This window comes from Lissotriton helveticus, chromosome 8, assembly GCF_964261635.1.
Source record: "Lissotriton helveticus chromosome 8, aLisHel1.1, whole genome shotgun sequence".
NCBI lineage: Eukaryota > Metazoa > Chordata > Amphibia > Caudata > Salamandridae > Lissotriton > Lissotriton helveticus.
The window spans coordinates 227,142,682-227,166,914 of record NC_136069.1 but is presented as its reverse complement, the minus strand read 5'-3'; the positions used below and the strand labels follow the sequence as shown (position 1 = coordinate 227,166,914).

Below are 24,233 nucleotides of genomic sequence, written 5' to 3'. Positions count from 1 at the left end.
TACATATGTTACTCTTTTGAAGTTACAAAAGCATTCGTTTTTTGCAATATGGCATATTATTTATTGCCATAATAGCTTCCATTAGTTGGGTATGTGTATTAAATTGTTACTGAACTATTTAATTTGATGTCTCGAGAGCACAGGCTCTTAACACATTGGAGAAGAACATTATCATCAGACTGGGTTATAACATTGTAGCACTTTTTTTGCAGGTAGTACAAGTTCAGAACCCTCCGCCAGTGGAAGGCCTAATAAAGCTCCTGTGGCCCCACCTGCCAAGACCATCATGGATGGTGAGTGTGTAACTTGTCTGTATTTAATATTGATCACTGATTTTGCAAATTCCCCAAATCTGAAGTTGTCTCCAGTATATTCACATTCTAGATAGAGATCAAACACCCAGGAAAGTATATACCCTGCCTGACATCACTTTCTATTTATCTGGCCCCAACATGGCTCAAATTGTAGAAAATGTCTTGTGAACGCATAAGAACTGTTCCATCCTGCCTTCTGCAGTCCAATCTTTGTTCCTTTTTATACTGTCTTTGGTTTCACCAACACATTATGAGTTTCACAAGGACTAGAGGTGCCCACGCAGTACAGTTGCCTTTACACCATATGGTCAATATTTGTGGTGCGATGTCCCTCAATTTTCAAGGTCTGTAACAGTCAAGACACAGCCAGATCTTAAGGAAAACAGCAGAAGTTATAGACAACATAATCATAACGAGCCATTTTCATTTCTTTTGGGGTAGTCGTTTCGATTTGACAAAATACTGAACATTCTTATACCTGTCCCTCTCTTTCACAGCGAGCAACATAAGATGTCTAGAGCAGATGTGGGTTGCGTGAATTGAATTATTGTTGCCTGTTGTATTGTGGATCAGGAACTGTAATGTTATGTGTTGCCCTTGTTCACTTTGATTTCTGCCATCATCATTCGACTTATAAAGCACTGTCCCAAACTTGGTGAATTTTCACTACAGAGCCTTCAGAGTTTGTGGGTGTTTCATTACCTAAATGAATTCTGAGAGTTTTAACCTAACCTTTACAACTACATGAAAGTTAGCAATATACAAGTACCCGTTCTTGTTTTACAGCATTCATATAAAACATTCCTGAACAACATGGAAAGGGGAGCTTAACAAGTGACTTAAACTTTAGATTGCATTAAACCATTGAGCAAGACATATTAGAACCAGCAGATAATACAATATGAGAGGTAATTGCAAGCCTCTATAATAACATTAACAGTTTACACAGCAGCACAGTTTGGGGGACATATCATTTGGGAACTGGAATAAGATGTCTGCAGATTTGGAGGATGGGCAGAATGGAAGGTATTTTACTTCATAGTTCAAAGAAGCCTTCTAACAGAAAATTAGATGCCAGTTTGAGAAAATGTAAGGGTTCTTTTGCCATCTTCGTTGGTCGTGTTAAGGGTGTCTTCTAATATCAGGCAAAACATATAGTGTTGTTTTTTTATGGTCAGCCAGCTTATACGTTGAAATTGTGGACCTGTTTACTGGGTCTGTAGGAAGGAACAAATCTCTTCTTTATGTCCAAAAAATAATATTTATGCAGTTTTTGATTATACTCATGAATCACTCTTTCTGCCCATCCTGTGCTACTGACTACAGTTTGTGGTAGAGAGAGGGGCCTAATGCTAGTTAATGCCTTGTTACATTCACCTGTGGACTTTCTTCTTAATTTTGGGCATAGTTAGTGGGGTGATAACAGGCATGGGCATGATGAGAGAGCTACTACCATGCTCATGTCCTGTTCTTTTGGGTGCCCTTCAGGATGTGAGTTGTCTGCTCGGATGTGACCTTGGGTACGCAGGGGCGGGCCATCAGTACTCGCGTTTGGGGTGTTGACCCACTAGATCTATAGGAGAAATCAAGAGAAGATTGACAATCTGTCTGCTGCTTTCTCACTACTGAGTCTGGGAGTAGAAGAGCAGCAGAAACATGTACAGTCACACACTGAGCACGTGAGAGTGGGCAACTTCAATTGCACCCAAATCTTGAATGTGCAGTATGGATCTGCGAGGCATTGGTGAAGGCATGCAGGTGCTGTAAAAACTGCAATGTTTCCCGGCTCAGGGTGAGCACTTGGTTTGCCCTGCACACTGATGTTTTGTAAGGCCTGCCTTCAGAAACCTCTTCCTTTTAGGTGTGCCGATGAGAGAAAGAGACAAAGCCTGGCATGTACAGAGCGTGAAGCAGCCTTTGCTGCTCTATCCTTGTTCCTGCCACCACCACCACCACCGCCATTGTTTGCCCTATCAAGGCTTTAGCTTTGCTGCCCCCTGACCTCCCATGTGAGGGCCAGTCTGGATCTGTGTTGGTTCTTGGCCTCGGCAGAGTTCAGAGGGCTGCAGCCAGCAGCCGTCTGTGTCCTGAACCCTGCAGGAGGCCTAGCACCATGTACCTGCAGTTGCTGAAGCCTGCAGCTCCTTCCACTCACCACCAGAAGCTGCTTTCTCCTGCACCAGAGGACGACATAGCGTCTGGATGGACCCCGTCAGGAGATGCAGGACCACCATGAGCCATCTTCTCAGGCGCCTAGAAATGGTGGAGGTTGGACCGTGAGACACATGTATGTATATGTATGTGTGCATGAATGTTTGAGTGAATATGTAGGCGCGTTTGAATGACATAGTTTGTGCGTGCTTCTGCTTGTGCTTACGTGTCAGGGTATGGCTGAAGGAGTAGCAGACGGGTCAGGCCGAGGCTCATTGATGTACAATATTGTTGAAATGAAATATAACAAGACGAGTACTGTGAAGGCCTAGGTGAGATATTATAAAATCATAATTTTGACATAAGAAAGGAACCAAAAAATGTGCACAATTTTCCATCGGGAGACGTCAGAATGTTTACCACACTGATCAATTTTGAAAATGTGAGTTGGAGGTATGCGTTTGCATTATAAAACTGTATTAATTGCTGTGGCTGCAAAGGTTTTTTGTAGCTTTGATTCTGAAAAATTAGTAATATGCTGCTGTAAAATACTACTGCAGTAGTTTTCAACAGCATTAGAAGAGTATTATATTTTGTGGAAATTACCATGTTTAATCATTTTAAACTTACCTTGCATGTTGGCTATTTGCTTAAATTTAATTAATTAATTGAATTACTGGATTTATGAAAAGTGTGTGCTTTGCTCATCAGATGGTGATACAATTATATTCACTTAATCTGCAAAATGTGTTCTATTTAATGCCTAAAAAAATGGGGTTGACCATACTATCCAAATGTTGAATGTTCTGTAAAGGTTTAGAAATTTGTGGGCCTTTTCGTGGTGAAAAATGTTCCTCATAAACCTACAGTCGTGAACCAGATGCAGCTTGGACTTTTATGGGATATTTCTCTTCAAAACCTTCTGTCTATCACAAAATTATAAAACGGGTCGGCAAGGCCCTGATGGCGTCGCAAAGGTTTTATTTCACCAAACCAGTGATGAGTAAGGCAAAATACAAGCTACACGAGCTTCTCACAGAGAAATGATTCAACTACACAACTGCAGTAGATAATCTTGTATGTAGTGAAACTGTTTTTTTCCGAAATCATGTTCAGAATTTGCACTGTTGCTAATCAGATGCATGTGGAAATTTCTTAATCTGCAAGAGTGAAAGTAATAGCTTATCAGTGACACTAGCTTGCTCTCCAATTTAAGGCAACTCAATACTGACGACCCCATTGGCACGGCACTACAATCCCACTAAAGGCATGCATGTCAGATCAGCTTTGATAAAGATTACATTATATTTAGAAAAATGAGGGGTCTCATCAGACTCTGGAATGAGGTAGGAGCGTTAAGTGGCGCTATATTCCAAATGGAGAGAGGCAAGTCATTCCACAGAGAGTGGTTTGTTTATATTTAATATTGTATTATATTATTGGAGAGCTTCATTCCAGAGTTAGCAAATACTATTACCCAAGGTAATGGTACTCAGTCTACCAAAGTTGAAATGCTGGGTTGGCCTTGCTAAGTTCCAGATAATACCTGCAGCTCACACCAGCTGTCTACAGCAAGCTCAAATTATTTGCCCCCTGCTAACTCTGACTGAACCTAGCATTTGAGGGATATTTTATTGACTTGAATTTGGATATGATGTCCTTCGTAAACAGCATTTTTAATAATAACGGGCAAGGGTCTTATTCCCTTGCATTGCTGTAAAACAGGCAAATGGTGGATTAAGAACTTCTAGTAAGCAACATTACAGGGCCTTGTTGGACTTATCACATAGCTTTGTAAACACTTGAGTCCCTTTCTAAGCACTCAATGGTGAATGCCGGGTGAGGAGCAAACCCCAAAGTGTTTACAGCAGTTCTACATGCTCACAGAACACTTTGCCTCAGTATTATATGTAACATCAAAGAGTGTAGCACTCAATGCACAGACAAACTACCACTCCGCACTATATGCATTTATTTGGTCCTTAGTAGGTCCATCCGTCACCTACTGTGGTAATTCTGGCTGGACTATCCAAGGAAAAAGGGTGTGTCATCATTGGAGATAAATTGACCTCCATTAAAAAATTGCAGCTATCCATTGCTTAATGATGACCTAGGCACAATACTGCCTAATCTTGACTAGTTGTTGCCATGTAAAATTAATTTTGAGTATAGCAACACAATAATAATGGATTGTAGCCATTTCATGTGACAATCATACAGTAAAGGGAACCATTTTACTCTTTCAGAATATTCTGCAGTAGATCACCGCCTTCCCCAGTGAATTCTGGGTTCACATGCTGTGCATAATCGCTCGGGCAAACGTAAGGATTTATTTATTTATCACAACTTTCATAGATCACCGGCCAGCACTGAATCCTTTATATGTGCCACCACACTACTGGGAATGTAGCATGGTGCTGACTGAATCCCAGGAAATTTTCAGGCCATGTGGTCATTGGGAATGTCTTGGATGACTCTTCCCCAGGCTTCAGCCATGTGTACCCTGACGATCCCTTCGGGCCTACTGCACATGCTCCTCTACACATGGGGTAATCTCCAGCAGTCCCACTTGGACTCATGTTGTTCATTCACCAGGTGGATGGCATTCCAAATGACTATCAGTATCCCCTGGGTTCAGAGGTGAAGACTCTAACTCCCCGTATACATGCCTCTGGAACAACCAGAGTACAGCAGAGGAGTCCCTGATGAATGGAGAGTTGGAAACATGGCTAACACGAGCTCTCAGCTTGCGAAGACCCTCCTCTGCTTTCTGCCAACCGATTGATATGGCAGGTGCCTGGCAGCCTCCATGAAGAAACTTGGTGGGATCCCCACCTCTGCATTTAAAGTGGGAGATGAAAGACGGGAATCTTAATTTTGCAGAGATTAGGTCTTAACCAAATCGAAATCAGACACCTAAAGTCTTCCTTGTTATATTAAAAACTATGTCCCTGGGCCCCCATCCAAAATGCTAAAGGCATAAATTTGTCCCAAAAATTATGACACAAAAAACAAGGTTAGGCTTGTTCAACTTCTTGAGAACCTCTCCGCACAAATCTGTAGATCACTAATCTTGGGTCATTAAAAAGTGTATGACAGTGGTAGATCCTTGCTCATTACTTTGTCCGGAACGTATCTTTTACTGGTTTACTTTCTTTTTCTGAAGCTGCCTACATGACTCCTGAAACCATGGGTGTCAATGATATTGCTAGGGAACCAAATGGAAAACTAGAGTCCAGTAGCTGCTATCTCTAGCTGCCCCTGTGTACCATCACTGAGGATCAGTTATTGACAATGAGCAATGGTTCACCGTAGTATTTAGTTTCAGATCCATTACTTCCTCCAACACCTATGTACCTTGAAGTTAATATTGCAAAGAAATATTGAAAACTGCACCTGAACACTTACGGAGAAGTGTGGCTCAGTGGTTAGAGGCGGCAGACCCGGAATCTGAGATCGACCGTGGACCAGGGTTCGATTCCCCGCCTCGGCGGGTCTCGGGCTCATAAATTCCACGGTCTCGACAATTCTCGCTCCGGTGCCTACTCGACTCACGGGGTCACACTCTGCGACTCTGGGCAATAGCTTGCTTAATCTCCACATCGGCCCCTCGCGGCGGGATGCCTGGCTTTCACCTTGTGTATACCCTGCCGGGGTTTCTCACAGGGGAATACCAGGACGGGTTCCCTAAGCAAGCGCGGAGATGCCCCAGGGTAAGTCCTGCGCTATATAAGTTTCATACATTTACATCACATTTACGTACTTACTCAAGAATCGTCCATTAGCAAGCATCCAAGCCCTTAAGATAAAGCACTTCAGCACTACAGCACAGGCCTACATGCTTAACATAAAGAAATCACAATGAGGTGATGATACTTTCAACTGCTTGGGAACGCACCATTGTAACGGGCTACCATTCGCACTGAGATCAGTTTGTTTTCTAATTTTAACTAATTCAAAAGAAAACGAAAGATGTTTTTTTTTTTTTAAATGTTAGGACTGTAAACCATAAAGAAAATACATCCTCACAACCTCGTCGGTCTTTGCATCTCATTTTACCCTTTGTCTTTACTCTTTGGTCCTTACAAAGACCCTCTGCCCCCACTCCCCTCCATCCATTACAACTGCGGTCAGTCACTCTGGGCATTTTTCTGGCATGCTAAAGTGCTTAGATTCAGGTATACTGCAGTGTTTTTCACACAGATCAATAAATCAAATGGTGTGAAGACCTCTGAAGACTGAGCTTGCATCTTAGCATACCATTATACTGTGAACCTTCCTAAGTGTTCTTCTGCTGCTAGGTTCCCAAGTGACTGCCTGTTGAGACCCCTCGCTGTTCCAACATTGGGATTAACATGAAGGTGAGTGTGAATGACCTAGGAGACCTGCTTCAGACTAACCCTTTGGCATAAATGGTTCCTGTCTGAGAGTTCATGCATTAATGCACACACACCAGTCCTCTTTTGTATACAAGCAAGATCATGTTTACCATATTAACTGAATACCCATTTCCTTTTTTGAGTCTACAGTGAACTTTGAATGCAGTTTTTATTGGCAGTGGATGTCTCATAAATATTGTTTTTTGTTCTGGCTTTGCTTGCCAGTACAAAGCAAACACAAGGAGATGATGGATGGAGCTCTGAAACTTTTCAGACACTCACCCCCAGTCACAGATCTGGGTTGAATCCATCATCTTTCTTTAGCTCACTTCGCCACCTCAGTTCAGACCCAGCTATATGCAAATCAGTCTTGACCCTGTGCCTCATGGGAACAGCCCAGCCCGATTTGCCAAGCCAGGTCCTCCCTGAAGCAGAAACTAGCATCCTGCGACCGGTTGCGGGGTAATACCCTTCATCTGCCAGGCTAGCTTGAATGCAGTGGCAAAGTGAGCAAGGGACCTACGTCTGGGCATACCAAGCCAACTTAGGGCGAACAAAGCAAATACAAGGAGATGATGGACGGAGCGCAGAAACTTTTCAGACACTCACCCCAGTCACAAATCTGGGTTGAACCCATCATCGTTCTTTAGCTCACTTCACCACCTCAGTTTAGACCCAGCTATATGCAAATCATCCATGACCCTTGCCAGTACGCCATCTTGCTTTTTTGGAGCAAACAGGTTTGGAGTGTCTTGCATTTGAGCATTTTCTCAAATAATCTTTTTCACCATGCACAATATTGAAGCATTGGAAACTAGAAAGATAAGAGGATAGGAAATCAATTTGCATACGAATCACTACAGAGTTTGCACTCCAGCTGGCATTCAGCCATTGGTAGAGTAGATCAAGGGACATCTCAGTGGTTAATTAGTTGTCAGGTGCTGTCCTACATAAGGAAACCCATATGCAAGTGCCTTCAGAGAAATCAAGCTTTTGGTTTTCTTTTTGATGATTTGCTTAATCAGTTTGTTAATTAAGTTCGACTGTGATTTTGTGCGTTACAGGATGCCTTTCTAGGTCAAGCCTATCACACGGTGCACGCTGTCTGGTTGCAAAAGACCTATAGGCAGCTTACCAAAATTCTACAGTGGGTTTAAAGCTCACCCTTTGCTCACCATTGCTTGGCTTTGTTGTGCCTTTATGTGCTTGCTTCTTATTTGATGGTTTGATTTGACCATCTTGGGTTTGCCCCTCCTTGTAGCATGGTCTCTTTACTTGTGAAACTCCACTGTTCACTTTTAGGGAACAACTTTTTTTCTTTTTCTTAAGTATACCAATAACCTGCATATGTTTCCCAGCTGTCTCCCTCGTGTCCCTTTCTGCCCCCGCACTCCAAGTTTCTTTTGGTTGTGTGCTTCTCTCCCCCACACTCCATTTTGCTCTCTTTCACCCATGCGCTCTTGCGCTCCATGTTGCTCTCGCCTGTATGCTTATCCATTTGTCCCTGTGTTCTCTTTCTTGTGTTCATCTTCCCCCACCCCCTTGTTGCTTCTTCCCCCGTGTGTGTCTCCCCTCCAAACAGCTAGCCTAACTTCTCTTCCATTGCCCCCACTGCCCGCAAGTTGCTGTAGACCCTACAAATATATAAATATAAATAAAAGTGCGTTTGCACTACTTTATTTTCATATTTTCTTTTAATTACTGATCCATCTCAGATTGGTAAATAAAAAAACTAATGGCTCCCACATCACGCGCATGTGTCATGACACATGCACACACCTAAAAGATGAGGAGTCCTTGCGACATTGTTTTAACTCTTCTTCATGCTGTACCACACTGGTATTTTTGCTGATGCACTAGAACATGAACCAAAGGCTTTGGCAGAGCTACTAGGTCTCAAAGGCGAGATCTGTTTTTTGTGCTACTATTTGTTACATGTCAAAGTATTATATGCATATCAGAGGACACATGTTGAGTCCCGCACTGCTTCAAACACGTTAGTATAAGACTTGAATATTTAACAGCCATTTTGTATCTGAGACTTAAAAATGCTTTTGCTGAGGCGGCAGCACATCTGAATCAAAAGACCTGTCTGGTGCATGCAACTGTGCTACTGCTAAGAGGGAACATTAATTTCAGGACATCCAGTTCTTTTAAAGTAACACAATCAAGGTATCTTGTTCTCTCATTAATTAATCATGGCTTTGCATATATTTTTTTGTAACTCAAGTCTCCTGTATTTTGTCAGTCTTGGGGCTCTGAGCATGTGACTGTATTAGTGTAGTGCCATACTAGGACCTGAATCTATTTTAAACTGCTGTAGGGACAATATTCATCTCGGAGCAGAATCCGAGGTTCACCTGGATTAGTGATATAAATTCAATTTAATAAAAAAAAAATGAAAATGCTGTTTATATTAACTTAGTGAGCAGCAGATTAGGCTAATAACATTTTTATTTTGTAAATGTGTAACATGGCACTGGATAGAACAAGCAGTCCCACAAATAGCTTTTGCAAGAGATAATTTAAAAGGAAAGCTGCATTATCACGTCTTTCATAAAATAAAAGCAACGATTTATAGCCCCTTTTACAAATCTTGCCGAATCAGTCATAAATTGTACAATAAGCACCCAAGTAAGACCCTGTTGAGATCCACCATTGGTCACACATTGGGATTAACGTCTTGATGGGTGCATATGCCGCTCCGATGTAACATTGTAGGAGGGTGGAAAACACTCCGCAATGCTTGCCTATGGGTTGTATACACAAGCAGGGTGATTCCAGGTTGGGATTTTAGCCAGTGTTCAGAGAGTTCTCGAGCAGAGAACATACATTGCTGGATGGGGTAGGGTATTTTGGCAGCTGCAGTAAAAAGCAGGAGTGCACAGAGAAGGGACAGGCGCTGCTTAGATTAAATAGAGGCAGCAAAGCCAGGCCAGTGGTAACTGGAAGTTTTTCTGTCCCCCAACATTCAAAATAGCAGCAATCCCAGGAGCATTTGAGAGTTTCTTTCATAGTGTTCATATCTCTCTCTCTCTCTCTCTCTCTCTCTCTCTCTCTCTCTCTCTCTTATATATATATATATCTATATATATATATATATATATATATATATATATGTATATATATATTTATTTATGTATTTATTTATTTTCAAAGGTTTTATATAGCGCTACTGGACCCAAGAGTATCAGAGCGCTTTACAAGGCAGGTGAAACAAAGATGAGGTAAACTTAAAAATTAAGCGAGAACAAGTTACAAAATGATAGTGCATTCAGCAGGGCTAATGGGGCAAAGAAACATAGAGATAAAAATTAAGGTGGAAATGGATAATGAAAGTTAGGAGAGAGAGGGGGGTGAAGAAAGGGGGAGTAGGCATAGGAAGGCGTTGAGAGGGGGAGGGAAGAGGAGTGCATAAGAGATAAGAGAGGAGTGAACATGTACAGTACATTAGATACCCCAATACTTGTTGAGAAGAAGTATTTTTAGTTCTTTTTTGAAGGGAGGGTAAGAGGGGTTGCAACGGATATCCCTTGGGAGAGAGTTACAGATTGTAGGAGCGTTAACAGAGAACGCACAGGATTGGGTCTTTTGACATTTGAGTCTAGGTGGGATCAGGATAAGGGAGTTTGTGCTCCTCAGGGACCTGGAGCAACCTGCTTTATGTAGTTTTGTTGCAAGGTAAGAAGGGGTGTTTTGATGAAGAGCTTTATGACTGATGCAGGCAATCTTATAGGTGGATCTACCTTCTATTGGGAGCCACTTGAGGTTTTTGAGGACGGGGAGATGTGATCAAATTTTCTACAATCAGAGATTAGTCTAGCAGCAAGGTTGAGGACAGATTTAATTGGAGCAAGATGGATTTTAGGGGTGCCAGCCAAAGTGGCGTTACCATAGTCAATTCTGGAAAGGACAAGCGATTGGACAACAAGTTTGAAATCTTCTGCTGGAATAAAAGGTTTAAGTTTCTTAAGGTGGAAAAGGGTGAAGAGAGCGCTTTTGGATGCATTTTTAATGTGGGGGATGAGATTTAGATTCTGGTCAATACTGATGCCTAGGGATTTGACAGAATTAGAGGCGGAGAGAGGACAGTTTAGAGCGTTGATGTCATTTAACCAAAGTTGAATGGGAAGGGAATTGTTTTGGGGGAGAAAATGATGATTTCTGTTTTTTTCGGGTTCAGTTTGAGATGGTTCAGATGGAACCAGGTTTGAATTTTGGTCAGGGTCTCATTGAGGTGAAGGATGTCTTTGTGAGATTTGATCTTGTAGTATAATTGGGTGTCATCGGCATAGAGGTGGTAATTGATATTAGAATGTTTGAGGAGGAGGGTGAGTGGTTCCATGAACAGATTGAATAGGGTTGGGGAGAGGATGGATCCTTGAGGGACGCTAAGTGAGACAGGTTGAGGTTTAGAGAGGAAATGGCTGAGCTTGGTTTGTTGTGATCTATTTTGTAGGAATGAGAAGAACCATTTGAATACCGTGCCTTCCAAACCGAATCGATCTTTGAGAGTGCTGAGAAGGGTGGGGTGGTGGACGGTATCACATGCAGCTGAGAGGTCGAGAAGGATTAGTACTGAGGATTCCCCTTTGTCAAGGGAACGATGAATGTCATCTATGATATTTAGCATAGCAGTTTCTGTACTGCATCCCTTTCTAAAGCCGGACTGGAAGACATCAAGGAGGTTGAAGGAGACGATATGTTTCTCTAGTTGCAAAAGGACACATTTTCCAAGGGCTTTGGAGAGGAATGGAAGGTTAGAGATTGGACAATGGTTGTTTGGGTCATTGGGGTCAGCTGTGGTGTTTTTGAGAATAGGGGAGATTTGACCAAGTTGAAGGGAGGCAGGGACACAGCCAGTGGAAAGAGAGGAGTTGATCATTTTAGTCCATATGGGGCAATGGTAGATTTAAGTTCTTGAACCAGAGGGGCGGGAAGAGGATCTTTGGAGTGGGCGGAAGGTTTTAGTTTGACAATGATATTAGTGATCATAGATTCTGATACTGGTCTGAAATCGCTCCATGAGACGTTGTTTTTAGCAGGGGGGTTTATTTTCGGAAAGGTATCTTGTTGGAGTAGAGCAGGGCGGAGATCAGAAGTATCGAGCGGTGTGGAAAAAGTGGTCGATGGAGAGCTAGGAGTGTTGGGGAGGGTGTGTAGGATGAGGGTGGGTTGAAGTGAGAGTGGGAGGGAAGAGAAGGATAGTTCGATCGTGTTGATTTTGTTCGTAAAGAAGCTGGCAATTTCTTCGCATTTGTCAATGGAATCTTAATATTTTAGGAGGGCCGGTGGAGGTTTGTTTTTTTACAATGTTAAAGAGTTCTCTAGGGTGGTTTCTAGCCTGATCAAGTTGAGATCGTAGAAAGGAGGCTTTTTCGTTAAATATGTGTTTATTGTACTGGGCTCTAGCAGTTCTAAGGAGAGCCAGATTGTCAACGCTTGGATGATTTCTCCAGACCCATTCAGAATGTCTAAGGGACCGTCTTTCATTATTGAGTTCAGAATTGAACCAAGACTTAGGAGGAATGCTTTTTTGTTGTTTGAGTTTAATTGGAGCAATTTGGTCGAGGGCTTCAAGAATAGAATTGTTATAATGGTTAGTAAGGTCGGTGGTGCTGTCCGAGAGAGGGGATAGAACTAAGTGAGCCTTAATTGTGGTTTCCAATTCGCCCGGAGGAATAAGGTGAAGGTTGCGTGTGGATTTCTTAGATAATATGCTGGGGGGGGCCGGGCGAGTAATGGGTTTAGTCATGGTGAAAAGGATAAGGTAGTGGTCAGACCAATCTACCGGAAGTATATTTGAGAGGGAGGCTAGATCGTTGTTCATTATAATAGCATCAAGGGTGGCACCTTTGTTATGTGTGGGAGAATGGCAGAGCTGGGTCATATTGGTGATGTGTATGGTATCATTAAGTAGGATGACAGCAGGATCAATACTTTTGTTCCAATGGATGTTGAAGTCACCGAGGAAGAGATTTTTAGAATGTGAGAGAGAAGATTGTATGATAAGATCAGTCAACTCTTCTGTAAAGGGGATGTTATTTCCAGGGGGGTGGTAGATAGTGTGCAACCGGGTGGAGGGGGAGCCAGGTATGATGAGATCGGCGCAAAGGTATTCAAAGGATGAAGGGTCTTGTAGATTGACGAGTGATATGTTAAGTTCAGCTTTAAAAATTATGGCGAGTCCACCACCTGTTTGTTCGATTCTGTCTTTTCTAATGATAGATTAACCAGGGGGGATAAGCAAGTCGAGGATGGGAGTGGAGTGGGAGGTGAGCCATATTTCAGTTAGGAAGGCAATGTCAAGAATGGTTTCAGCGATCTCAGTAGCGTGACAGGAGGCAGCTCTGCAGTTAATCAGCATGCAGCAGAGGGGAGTGGGGACTGGCGATAGGGAGGGGGGGCAAGTGGAGATAGGTTTGAGTAGTTGGGGTGGTCTGGGGGAGGAAGGAGGAAGGGATAGTTTGCTTGTTCCTAAAAGAACTGGGATAGTAGACAGATGCGTAGGGCAGGAGGCGGATCGGCAGTTAGTCATCATGCAACATAGGGGAGTGGGATCGGGCGATTGGGAGGGGGGACAAGGTGGGATAGATCTAAGTTGTTGGGGTGGTCTAGGGGAGGAAGGAGGAAGGGGGAGTCTTCTTGTTCCTAAGAGAACTGGGATAGAAGATTTATGACTAGAGGGTATATTGGACGACGGTGGTGGTGGAGAGATAGTTAAGTTAGAGGAACTGTTAGCTTTAGAGGGTAGCGATGGAGAGATAGTTAGATTAGAGGAACTGTTAGCATTAGAGGTCATTGTGGGAGTACCAAGTTGTGGCTGTGTGGATATGTTGGTATTGTAGGGGGGCACGATTAGTGAGGGTTGGGTGGGTAATGTGCTGGTTGTGTAGTTGCTAGAAGGAGGAGTGTTTCTGTAGGTGATAGAATTAAGCTGACAGCTGTTGGATGTGCTGAGGAGGGTGTCAGTGTGTGAGGAGATAGTTTTAGAAAGGAGTGAGATATCGCTTCTAAGTGAGAAGAGTTCTAAGATGAGGGACAAAAGGACAAGTTCAATGGTAGGGGAAGCTAGTGTGAGAGTTGATGAGTGCGGAGGATCAGTGTTTATTGGGCTGTTTGTCGAGTTAGGGTTGTTTAGTGGGGGGATAAAGTGTGGAGGATGAGGTGTAAAGCCTGGAGGGGGGGAAGGGAGTCGAGTGGAGGGAGGAGCGCGGAGTAGAGTGTCTTTTTTAAATCGGGGGAGATCAGGGGGTAAGAGGGGGATGTAGGAGGTAATGTTGTGTGGATGTAAGAAGTGGTGCAGGGAGGGGGGATGTTGAGGAGGAGGGTGAAAGGAGAGGTGTGTACCAGAGCATAGCGAATTAGGAAGAGGTGATAAGGGGGGGGGTGAGGGTAGATGAAGTTAATAAGAGTTGGGAAAGGTCGTAGAGACGAGGTAAGAGGGACGGGAATGAAATGGGGGTGATAAATCCAGGGGTGGAAGGGGTGAGAGGGCAGTGTTCAGGGATTGTGTGAGGGTTTGGGATAGAGTGTTAATATGGTGTTCATTGGGCACAGGAGAGGGAGGGGGAGAATCAGGAGGGAGCGATATGGGGGAGGGAGAAATGAAGGGAGATGCAGGCAATAAAAGTTGGGGTAGGTCAGAGAGACGAGGTAAGAGGGAGGGGGATGGAGTGGGGGTTTGGAATAAAGTGCTAATGTGCTGTTCATTGGGAGTAGGAGAGGGAGGGGTAGAATCAGGAGGAAGCGATAGGGGGAGAGAGCAATGAAGGGAGATGCAGGCACTGAAGGTTGGGGTAGGTCAGAGAGGCGAGGGAAGGGGATGAAATGGGGGATGATGAATCTAGGGGTAGATGGGGTGAGAGGGCAGAATTCGGGGATTGAGTGATGGTTTGGGATAAGGTGCTAATATGTTGTTCATTGGAAGTAGGAGAGGGATGGGGGAATCAGCTGGAAGCGATAGGGGGAGAGGGAGATGAAGGGAGATGCAGGCACTAAAAGTTGGGGTAGGTCAGAGAAACAAGATATTGGTGACGGAGATGAGGGGGGTGATGAGTCTAGGGGAAGTGGGTTTGAGAGGGGAGGATTCAAGGGTTTTGCGAGGGTTTGTGGTAAGGCGTTAAAGTGTTGTTCAAAGATGTCGAGGTGATTTTCAGATGCTTGGATGAGTATGGTTCCAGATTTGAAGATAGAGATATCTATTTCGCCAGGAAAGGAAGAAGATGGTGTGGTGGAGAGTTTAAGACCGTATGGGATGTTGCGTGAATTAGAGATCAGGAAGTGACCTAGGAATATGCTTTTGCGTTTAGAAGGGCGTTTGGTGAAGAAGATGAAGTTGGTGACAAGTGAGGAGTTAAGGCTGTTATGGTGATCAGCAAATAAGGTTTCAGGATGGAGACAGATAAGTTTGTGTTTGAGTTTTTTTTTACCATGTTTAGAGAGACGGGGTGGGTAGTTGATGGGCCAAGAGTTAGGGCCAAATTTGGAGATGTGTGGGGTTGAGATTGACGGAGGAAGAGTGAGTGGAGGCATGGTTTAGAGAAAAGAAGGGGGGGAGAGAAAGCACAGTGGAGTTAGTACCCCCAGGTCCTCCAAGGGCGTATGGGAGGTGGTACTATGGGAAGAGGGGGATAAATTAGGCGAAATCAAAGCTGACTCATACAGAGAGGTGTGAGTGGTGTTTCAATTAAGCACAAAAGGTGAGGGGGCAACGTAATCATAGGAGATACCATTTCAACATGTGAGGATGTAAACATAAGCACAGTATGTGAGGTGTCGACGTAAGCATATAAATGACAATTCACGATGAAGGAGGGGCAGCCAAGAGAAATTAGAAGATAGGGTTATATAGCAGGAGAAGGAACAAATTATACAGTTAGGGCATAATGATGAAATAAACCTAGTAAAATAAGGATACACATTGAGAACAAAGGCAAAGTGACAGAAGGATTAAACATAGAGAGCGGTCTGAACAGTAACTTGGGACAGATTACAATGAACGGAAATGAGGGTGAACTAAACAGAGGAATATCAAAGTATACAATATAACAGAATAGATAACGAAAAGAGGATGTACCATAATCAACAGTCCAGTTAACATTAAAATAAGTTAAAAAAGCGTCACAATAAAATAACATATCCAAACGATATAAGATGAAGTGCAAATATAAAACATTATAAACTGTATGTGATAGGTTAGATGTTAGTCAGGAGGGGGATGGTGATAGGAAGAAGTGGTAAATAGTGAAGATAACTGGTATAGAGGGGGTATAGATAGGAGGGTAACCTAGAATAGAGAATCAATGGGATGGGTGATAAAATTGAGGGAAGCGGTAAAGGTAGGATAAATAAAATAAGTAGTGTAATTGGGTGAGAAGAAGATATATATATATATATATATATATGGATATATATCGCTCTCTTTTCTGGGAAAGCAAGATCCTATTTTCTTATCAGTTGAATAGTCTTTTCTTTTTTTTTTTACTCTGTTATGATTTTTAGAAACAATCTTTACTGGCTTCCAATGTCTCATCCATATTTCTTTTTTTTTTACTTCTTGCCTACTAGACAGCGTGTGCGCTGTTGTGAGACTTATTGTTAACTTTCAGTGTACTAAGAGCCCTCCCACTGCTTACTATTTGTTGGTTTCATTATCACTCATTTGCTTGCTTCCTATTAGTTAGCGTGTGTGGACGTTCCTTCACTTTCGTGCTTTTGTCCCTTCCCCTGAACCAATGATGCATTTCTGTGTCCTTACACTCTCGCTTTTTCAGATGCTACTTTTTACTTTTTGTTTGGCAGGTGTCTCTCTTGTTTACTCCCCCAACTCCGCCACAGGTGTGTTGCTTTTTCTCTGTTCGTGTGCTTCTAGCGCAGCCTCCTCTGTGATGAGCTCCACGTTGCGCTCCGTTTCCATTGCTTCCCTCCCCGCGCCCTTTCCCCCCTACCTGCAGCTGCTGTACTGCTCCTCACACCCCGTTTTCCTTCCCCCACCAGCACATTCTGTGTTGCTTCCAGGTTTCACCTTCCCCCTGTTGCTTCCACACCCATTACTTCCATTCCCCCACCCTCGTGTTGTTTCTCCTCCAGATTTTTTTTTTGTTTGCAGCCGATTTCGTAACTAAAAGGTAGAAAAACAACCAATGTCTTTTTGTAGGCACACACTGCAAAATGACACCGGCACCCATGTTAGTGGGGTATTTATGCTGTATGTGTCCTTGACTGCCACCCACCCCCAATTGCCAATCTATGGAGTCCCTTCAGTGGGACTGACAGAACTTGGCATCATGGCAACAGAGACTGCCTGTGCCCCCTTCAAGGGGAACCCAGACACAATAGCATCTGTCTGCAGTTGTTAAAAGAAGTACAGCTACAGAAAGCATAACCTCCGCACTACAGCAATTGCCAGCCGTAATTCTATAAGAAAACCCATCACCGGAACACAAATGTAATCCACAAAAAAAATCGTTGTCGGCCAGACTTGTGCTAAAGTTGCTGTTTCAATTAGAATCAGTGTAATTGAACCCCTTCACTGCTAAGCCTTCCCCAGTGCTAATCCTTTTCTTGGCTACTTGGCAACCTTCCCACTTAGGCCTCCATAAGCTATCCACACCATATTTGCGTCCTTTTTTCCCCAACATACTGGGGATTCTAAAGGTACCCAGGTTTTGTAGAACCCCCTGAAGGGGACATGAGAAAGTAGCCCAAATATGGCAAAGTGTTTTTGTGTGCAAAATTGGGAACAATGTGCTAAAGAAGAAAGCATCTGTTTTATTCCTGTTGGTGGCATAGACGAAAAGTTTACGGTTTGAAAATCACCATCTTCCCAGTTTTCAGGAACAGGCAGACTTGATTCACTTGGCTCACCATGCCACCCCAGTTGAGACCCAGCCATATGCAAATCAGTCTTGATCCTGCTCCTCATGAGAACAGTCCAGCCCAAACTGAGGGTGAATATATGATGTATTCAGCATTCCGTCCTTCATTTGTTGGCGTAGCACTATTTTCATAAGACCTGCATTAGGGTAGTGCATTCATTGTTATCAAAGCCTTTTAAAAACATACAGTGTGGATTTATAGTGGGTTTTCATTCATATGGGGTCCGAGCACTAGAATTCACTTAAAAAAAGAATCCTGTATGTCTCACAGTACTTATCGTTGCCCAATACCCATCGTCTCCAAATGAGAGGTGGCAGGTATGTTGAATGCCATCCGCTTTATTTCCTTCCTCAATACTTTGAAGTTGGCCAAGTCTGTACCCCCTCAGAGAGTTAGAATTTCTAAATCCGGGCTATATTTTCTCTCAGAATTGCAAAATCGTATCACTGGTTCTCATCCAGGGGATACTCATCAATAGTCATAATCTATGAATAATCCCCGCCCATGTGTGGGATCCCGGAGCATATAGAAAATACATATAAATAAATATGTATATATATATGTGAAAACATATATTTGCAGCCTAAAACATTTCCTAACTGGCAAAATTGCCGCAAAATTACATAAATTAGCATACATACAGTAGTACTCTTCCAAACCCTAAGGAAGAAAGAGAGCGGAAAACATTTGTATACAACAATGCTTTATTGCCATAGGAAAAAACCTGTAATTGCAGGCATTTGCCAGTAGGCTGCAGTAGAGTATAAAGCAAACAAAGAAAACTCACACCTTGCCTTTAAGGCATTAGAGTAGGGGTACCGTGCCTTTAAGACATGAAGGCAACCCCCTGCTCCCATGGTGCACCACAGGTGACAGTTGGGTCAGTTCTTTTTTCCGGCTCCTTCTGTGAGGATCCTGGAGCTTGAGCTCTTCAGTTTTCAACTGAAATTGTGTTTTTGAGAGAATTTTCTCTTATTATTCGACATTTTTTGGATAAATAAGGCTTCTGATTTATTTTTCTGTGGTAACCCACAAGAATTTCCTGTCAGAATGCCTGCTCTGTTCCGGAAATGTCCTTCTTGTGACAAAAAGATGGCTCTGACTGACCCACATTCTGTGTGTATTGTGTGCCTTCCATCTACACACAATCCTGTTCAGTGCCATCACTGTCAAAAGTTTAAAAGTCGAACTCTTCACGACAGGGAGAAGATTCGACTTCGTGCCATGCAGGAGATGGACAAAAGTCACCAGGTGGGTGCTTCTACAGCCCCCAGATCTTCTCCTACAAGCAAGCACGGCCAAAAACGGCGTCATTCCGCTTCTCCTGTCCCCAGGAAGAGGAAGGAAGGTCGAAGAACTCCGTCGAGGTCGCCGTCGAAGAGGCCAAGATCATCTTCACGACGTCGAAGATCTCCGCCGCAGTCAAGTAAGTCGGCGTCGAGGCGCCATACTTCGGGCTCAAAGTACATGGCTGCTACATCTAAGTCTCCGTCAACGTGGAGGCTTCCGTCGACGTCGAGACACTCTCCGCCGCCCCGGAGGAGATCGGCGTCGAGAGCTAGGACGGCATCCAGGTCGCCGCCGGCTGGCGACCCGCCGTCGAGAGGGACTGTCCGATCCCATCCTTCGACGTCAAGGAGGTCGACACCGAGGCGATACCAGGAAAGGTCGCCGTCGACGCGACGTCGAAGAAGGTCATCGTCGACACGACGTCGAGAGTCGTCGTCGATACGACGTCATGGAGCATCTCCATCTGGTCGACGTCGAGGGAGATCAACGTCGAAGTCTCCGGATCGACGTCAAGGTTCTCAGTCGAGCCCTTCTCGACGTGATCGATCGCCGTCGAGAGCCTACCACTCGACGCCACTAGTCACCCAGACATCTTCGACGTCGATGCTTTCGCCGTCGGGGGATCAAGTGACGGCAGTGGTGGACTCCCCTGGTTCCGGATCTTCAGGAGGCAAGTCATCATCTTCTCGTTTCAATATCGTGGAAATCTCCCCGGAACCTTCGCCCAGATCTGCGGACAGACCACGCAGCTTGGTGTCTCAGCATCCTCAAGGGGCTCTCTCTGGAGGTCAGAGTAGCCCGGGCTCGGGTTACTCCCGTACACATTCTCCGTCTACGGCAAGAATGCCAGTCAGACCGTCTAGATCTCCTCGGAGTCCCAGGATTTCACCCAGGCCAAGATCTCGGATCAGATCACGTTCTCCAGTACGGCCAAGAACACCTGTCAGACCAAGTTCACCAATCCGGCCAAGACCGAGGTCTCCATCAAGACATCGCTCTAGGTCCAGAGACCGTCACAGCAGGAATCGTGACAGGTCCCATAACAGGCGGCGTACAAGATCTTCCACAAGGTCGTCCTCATCTAGGTCGTCTTACCGAGATTACTCTCCGACCTTCTCATCTACGCCTCTTTCCCGAGTCTCTCCAATTGATGACCTCGTGACTTTCTCCGATGTTCTGAGCACGGGAGCAAAAAAGCTGAACATTACGCTGCATACTCCAGTGGTTCCCACTTCTGTGATTTTTGATACTCTTCATCATCGCACAGCGCCCAGGCCTCTTCTGCCCCTGGTCCCCGGCCTCCTAGAACCGGCTATGGCTACTTTCCTCACACCAGCAGTGGTGGGATCTGTTCCATCTCGGATAGCCAAAAAGTACAAGGCCCCTGCAGAGGATCCCTTGTTCCTCAGATCTGATCCTCCTGCGGACTCCATTATTGTGGCGGCTGCCATGAAGTCCCATGCAGGCTCTACTTCTTCCTCAGTACCACCTGAAAAAGATAGTAAACTTATAGACTAGTTTGGTAGGAAGGTATGCAACACCTCCTCTTCATTTATTAAGGTGGCTAGCGCCTCTGCCTTGCTTGGAAGGTACGACAGGTCCCTTTGGGACTCCCTGACTCGCTTTACAGACAAGCTCCCCAAGGAAGATCGCCAAGACTTTCTTGAGATTATACAGGAGGGAGGCCTGGTAGCCAATCAAGTTATTAGCGCCGCAGTGGATGCCTCTGACCTTGCGGCCCATGGCTATTCAAATGGTATTTGTTCCCGTCGTTCGGCCTGGCTCCGCCTGACAGGGCTCAAACCAGACGCCCAGAAGAAGATTTTGAATTTGCCATTCAATGTGAAATCTCTTTTTGGTCCACACACGGACGACGAAATGTCCAAAATGAAAGCGGAAATGGACACCGTCAAAGCTGTGGGATTAGAAAAGCGCAAGGAATTCAAGAGACGCTTTCGCCAGGGAGGCAGGAGGTCTTTCCAGCAGAGGGTTCAAACCCCTCAGTGGCAATCCCAGTCTCAGCAGAAGACGCAGTTCCAGCAGCGTCGTCCTGGCAGAGGAAGAGGTGGCAATAACAAGCAGCAGTCTTCCTCCAAGCAACCTCCTAAGCCCTGAGCCATTGCTTCCACCACGTCTGTTCGCCACTCCGGTGGGAGGGAGTGTTTCTCATCATCTGAAAGAGTGGAAATCCCTTACAAAAGACAGATGGGTGCTGAATATTGTGCAGCATGCTTACTTGCTGAGGTTCAAATCTCCTCCTCCGCAAGTCCTCCTTCAGGCGCGACACCTCCCACGTTTCCAGAGTCAATTGCTACAAGACGAAGTCTCCGTCCTCCTGAAGAAGATGGCCATAGAGGAGGTTCCCTCCATTCACAGAAATCAAGGAGTGTACTCCCGGTATTTCTTGGTTCAAAAACGAGGAACTGCCAAGGAATACAGGCCCATTCTAGATCTTCGAATGCTAAACAAATTCATACGAAAAGAAAAGTTCCGCATGCTCGCCTTGCACCAGATCTTCCCCCATCTTCATCAAGGATACTGGATGTGTGCCATCGACTTGCAGGACGCCTACTTCCACATACCAGTGTCAGTCAAGCATCTGAAGTTCCTAAGGTTTCAGATCGGACGCCGTCACTACCAGTATCGAGTGCTGCCGTTTGGCCTGAAATCTGCACCTATGACATTCTCCAAGTGCATGGCGGTGGTGGCTGCTTTTCTTCGCAAAAGAAAGATCTTCGTCTATCCATATCTAGACGATTGGCTGTTGAAAAGCTCCACTCCGTCGCTGCTTCAAAACCACCTGTCGTTCTGCCTCAAACTGATGGACTCGTTGGGTCTTCAAGTCAATCTGAAAAAGTCAGTTCTCGACCCTTCCCAGCGGATCCACTACCTGGGTGCTTCTCTGGACTCACTACAGGCAAGCGTGTGTCCTTCGGAGGAGAGGTTGTCATCTATGCTCCTGAAGGGTCGCCTTCTTCTGGACAATCAGGCCCCCACAGCCAGACAAGTGTCCTCTCTTCTGGGATCGATGCCTCGTGCATTTACATCGTGCCCAATGCTCGCCTTCACATGAGGCCTCAGAGATCGGATCAGTGGGAAGACCGGGTCTTGCTTCCTCAAGAAGCCAGGGACTCGATCAGATGGTGGTTAAAACGATCCAATCTCCTCCGGGGAGTGCCATTCCATCGTCCTCCTCCGTCCCAGTCAATTGTCACGGATGCCTCCCTTCAAGGCTGGGGCGCTCACACGGACTGACTCCAAGTTCAAGGCCTCTGGTCCGAGGTAGAGCAAGGCTACCATATCAACTTCCTGGAGCTTCGAGCAGTTCACTGGCTCTCAAGTCTCTTTATCCTTCTCTGCGCACCAACTACCTCCAGGTTCAGACGGACAACACGACAACTATGTTCTATCTGAACAAACAGGGAGGCACGAGGTCAAGAGTCTTGTCTCTGGAAGCACAAGCCATCTGGCACTGGCTCCTAGCAAGGGGCCTGTCCATCGTGGCAGTCCACCTACCAGGAGTTCAAAACGTCCAAGCAGACTGCCTAAGCAGAGCCTTCGTAGAAGCGCACGATTGGGTGCTCAACGAGGAAGTCGCACAAGAGGTTTTTCGGTGCTGGGGCGTACCGGACGTAGACCTGTTCGCAGACGCAGCAAATGCAAAATACCCAGTCTTCGCGTCCAGGTTTCCCCGACAGGGATCTCTGGAGAACGGTCTTTTGATCAGTTGGTCGCAGACATTACTCTACACCTTTCCTCCCCTGCCTCTGATCCCGGCGGTGATCCAGAAGTTCTACAGGACAAACACCAGGATGATCCTGATAGCACCAGAGTGGCCACGCCAGTGGTGGTACCCCGATCTTCTACAGCTGTCGGAGGTTCCGCACCGGCGCCTACCATGCCGTCCAGACTTGTTGACCAAAGACCAGGGGAAGGTGTTTCACCCCAACCTTCCTTCCCTTCGCTTGACGGCATGGCTCCTGAGGTCATCCAGTATGGACATTTAGACCTCCCAGCAGACTGCATGACTATTCTTAAAGAATCAAAACGACCCTCCACTAGGAAGTCCTATGCTTTCAAGTGGAAGAGGTTCTTCTTATGGTGTCATGAGCACTCTCTTGATCCGGTACATGGCCAAGAGCAGGTGATTCTTCCATGTCTATTGCACTTAGCGAGATCTGGCCTGAAATACCCCTCCATCAGGGTTCATTTAGCTGCAATCACAGCATATAGGAAGACTCCTAATCAGACATCTTTCTTCCTTATGCCTGTAGTTAAAGATTTCCTAGAAGGTCTTAAGAAAGTCTTCCCACCGATGAGGTCCCCCTCCCCTCCCTGGGAGCTTAATATCGTCCTGACTAAGCTGATGGGTGCTCCTTTTGAGCCTATACATAAGGCCTCTTTGCAGCACTTGACCTGGAAAGCTGCTTTTTTAGTGGCGATTACCTCTGCCCGTAGGGTCAGCGAAATCCAGGCCTTGTGTTGTAAAGAGCCTTACACAGTTTTTCATGCCAACAGGGTGGTCTTAAGAACGCACCCAAGTTTCCTGCCTAAGGTAGTTTCAGACTTTCATATCAACCAGTCTATTACCTTACCTACCTTTTTTCCTAATCCTTCCACTCCCCCGGAGAGGTCATTACACTCCCTAGATCTCCGGAGGGTCCTGAAGTACTACTTGTCAAAAACCCTGCCTCCTAGGAAGTCTGACCGGCTTTTTGTTAATTATGGCAGTACTAATACTGGACTGTCAGCTTCCAAAAGGTCCATTTCTCGCTGGATTGTCTCCTGTATAGCTTTAGCTTATCAACTAGCTAACAAGACCTTGCAGGGTAAACCTCATGCACATTCTACTAGAGGGAAAGCTTCCACTACAGCTCTCCTTCGTAATGTTCCTATTTCTGAAATTTGTAAAGCGGCAACTTGGCGGTCTGTCCATACCTTTACCCGCCATTATTGCCTGGCCTCAGATACTCAGGCCGATGCCAGAGTAGGGCAGGCCTCGTTAAGGAACTTATTTGCATAAGATGTATTTGCAATATATGTCTTAGTCATTCTGTGAAGTTTTTATACTTCTTGCTCGTCCGCGAGACTTTGGGTATGAGCTTGCTAATCTATTAATAGATTATGACTATTGATGAGTATCCCCTGGATCAGAAGGATTAGTTTCTTACCTGTAATCCTAGTTCTCATCCAGGGGTATACTCATCAAAGTCATAAG

General features: G+C 45.0%; 1 protein-coding gene across 1 annotated transcript in view; it reads left to right on the top strand.

Moving 5' to 3' along the window:
• MRE11 (MRE11 double strand break repair nuclease) overlaps nt 1–24,233 on the top strand; it is a 365,919-nt gene that overhangs the window by 245,884 nt on the left and 95,802 nt on the right. Inside the window, exon 16 of the mRNA XM_078656972.1 lies at nt 213–293. Within this exon, the coding sequence (XP_078513098.1) occupies nt 213–293 (81 nt within the window). The remainder of the gene's footprint in view (nt 1–212; nt 294–24,233) is intronic.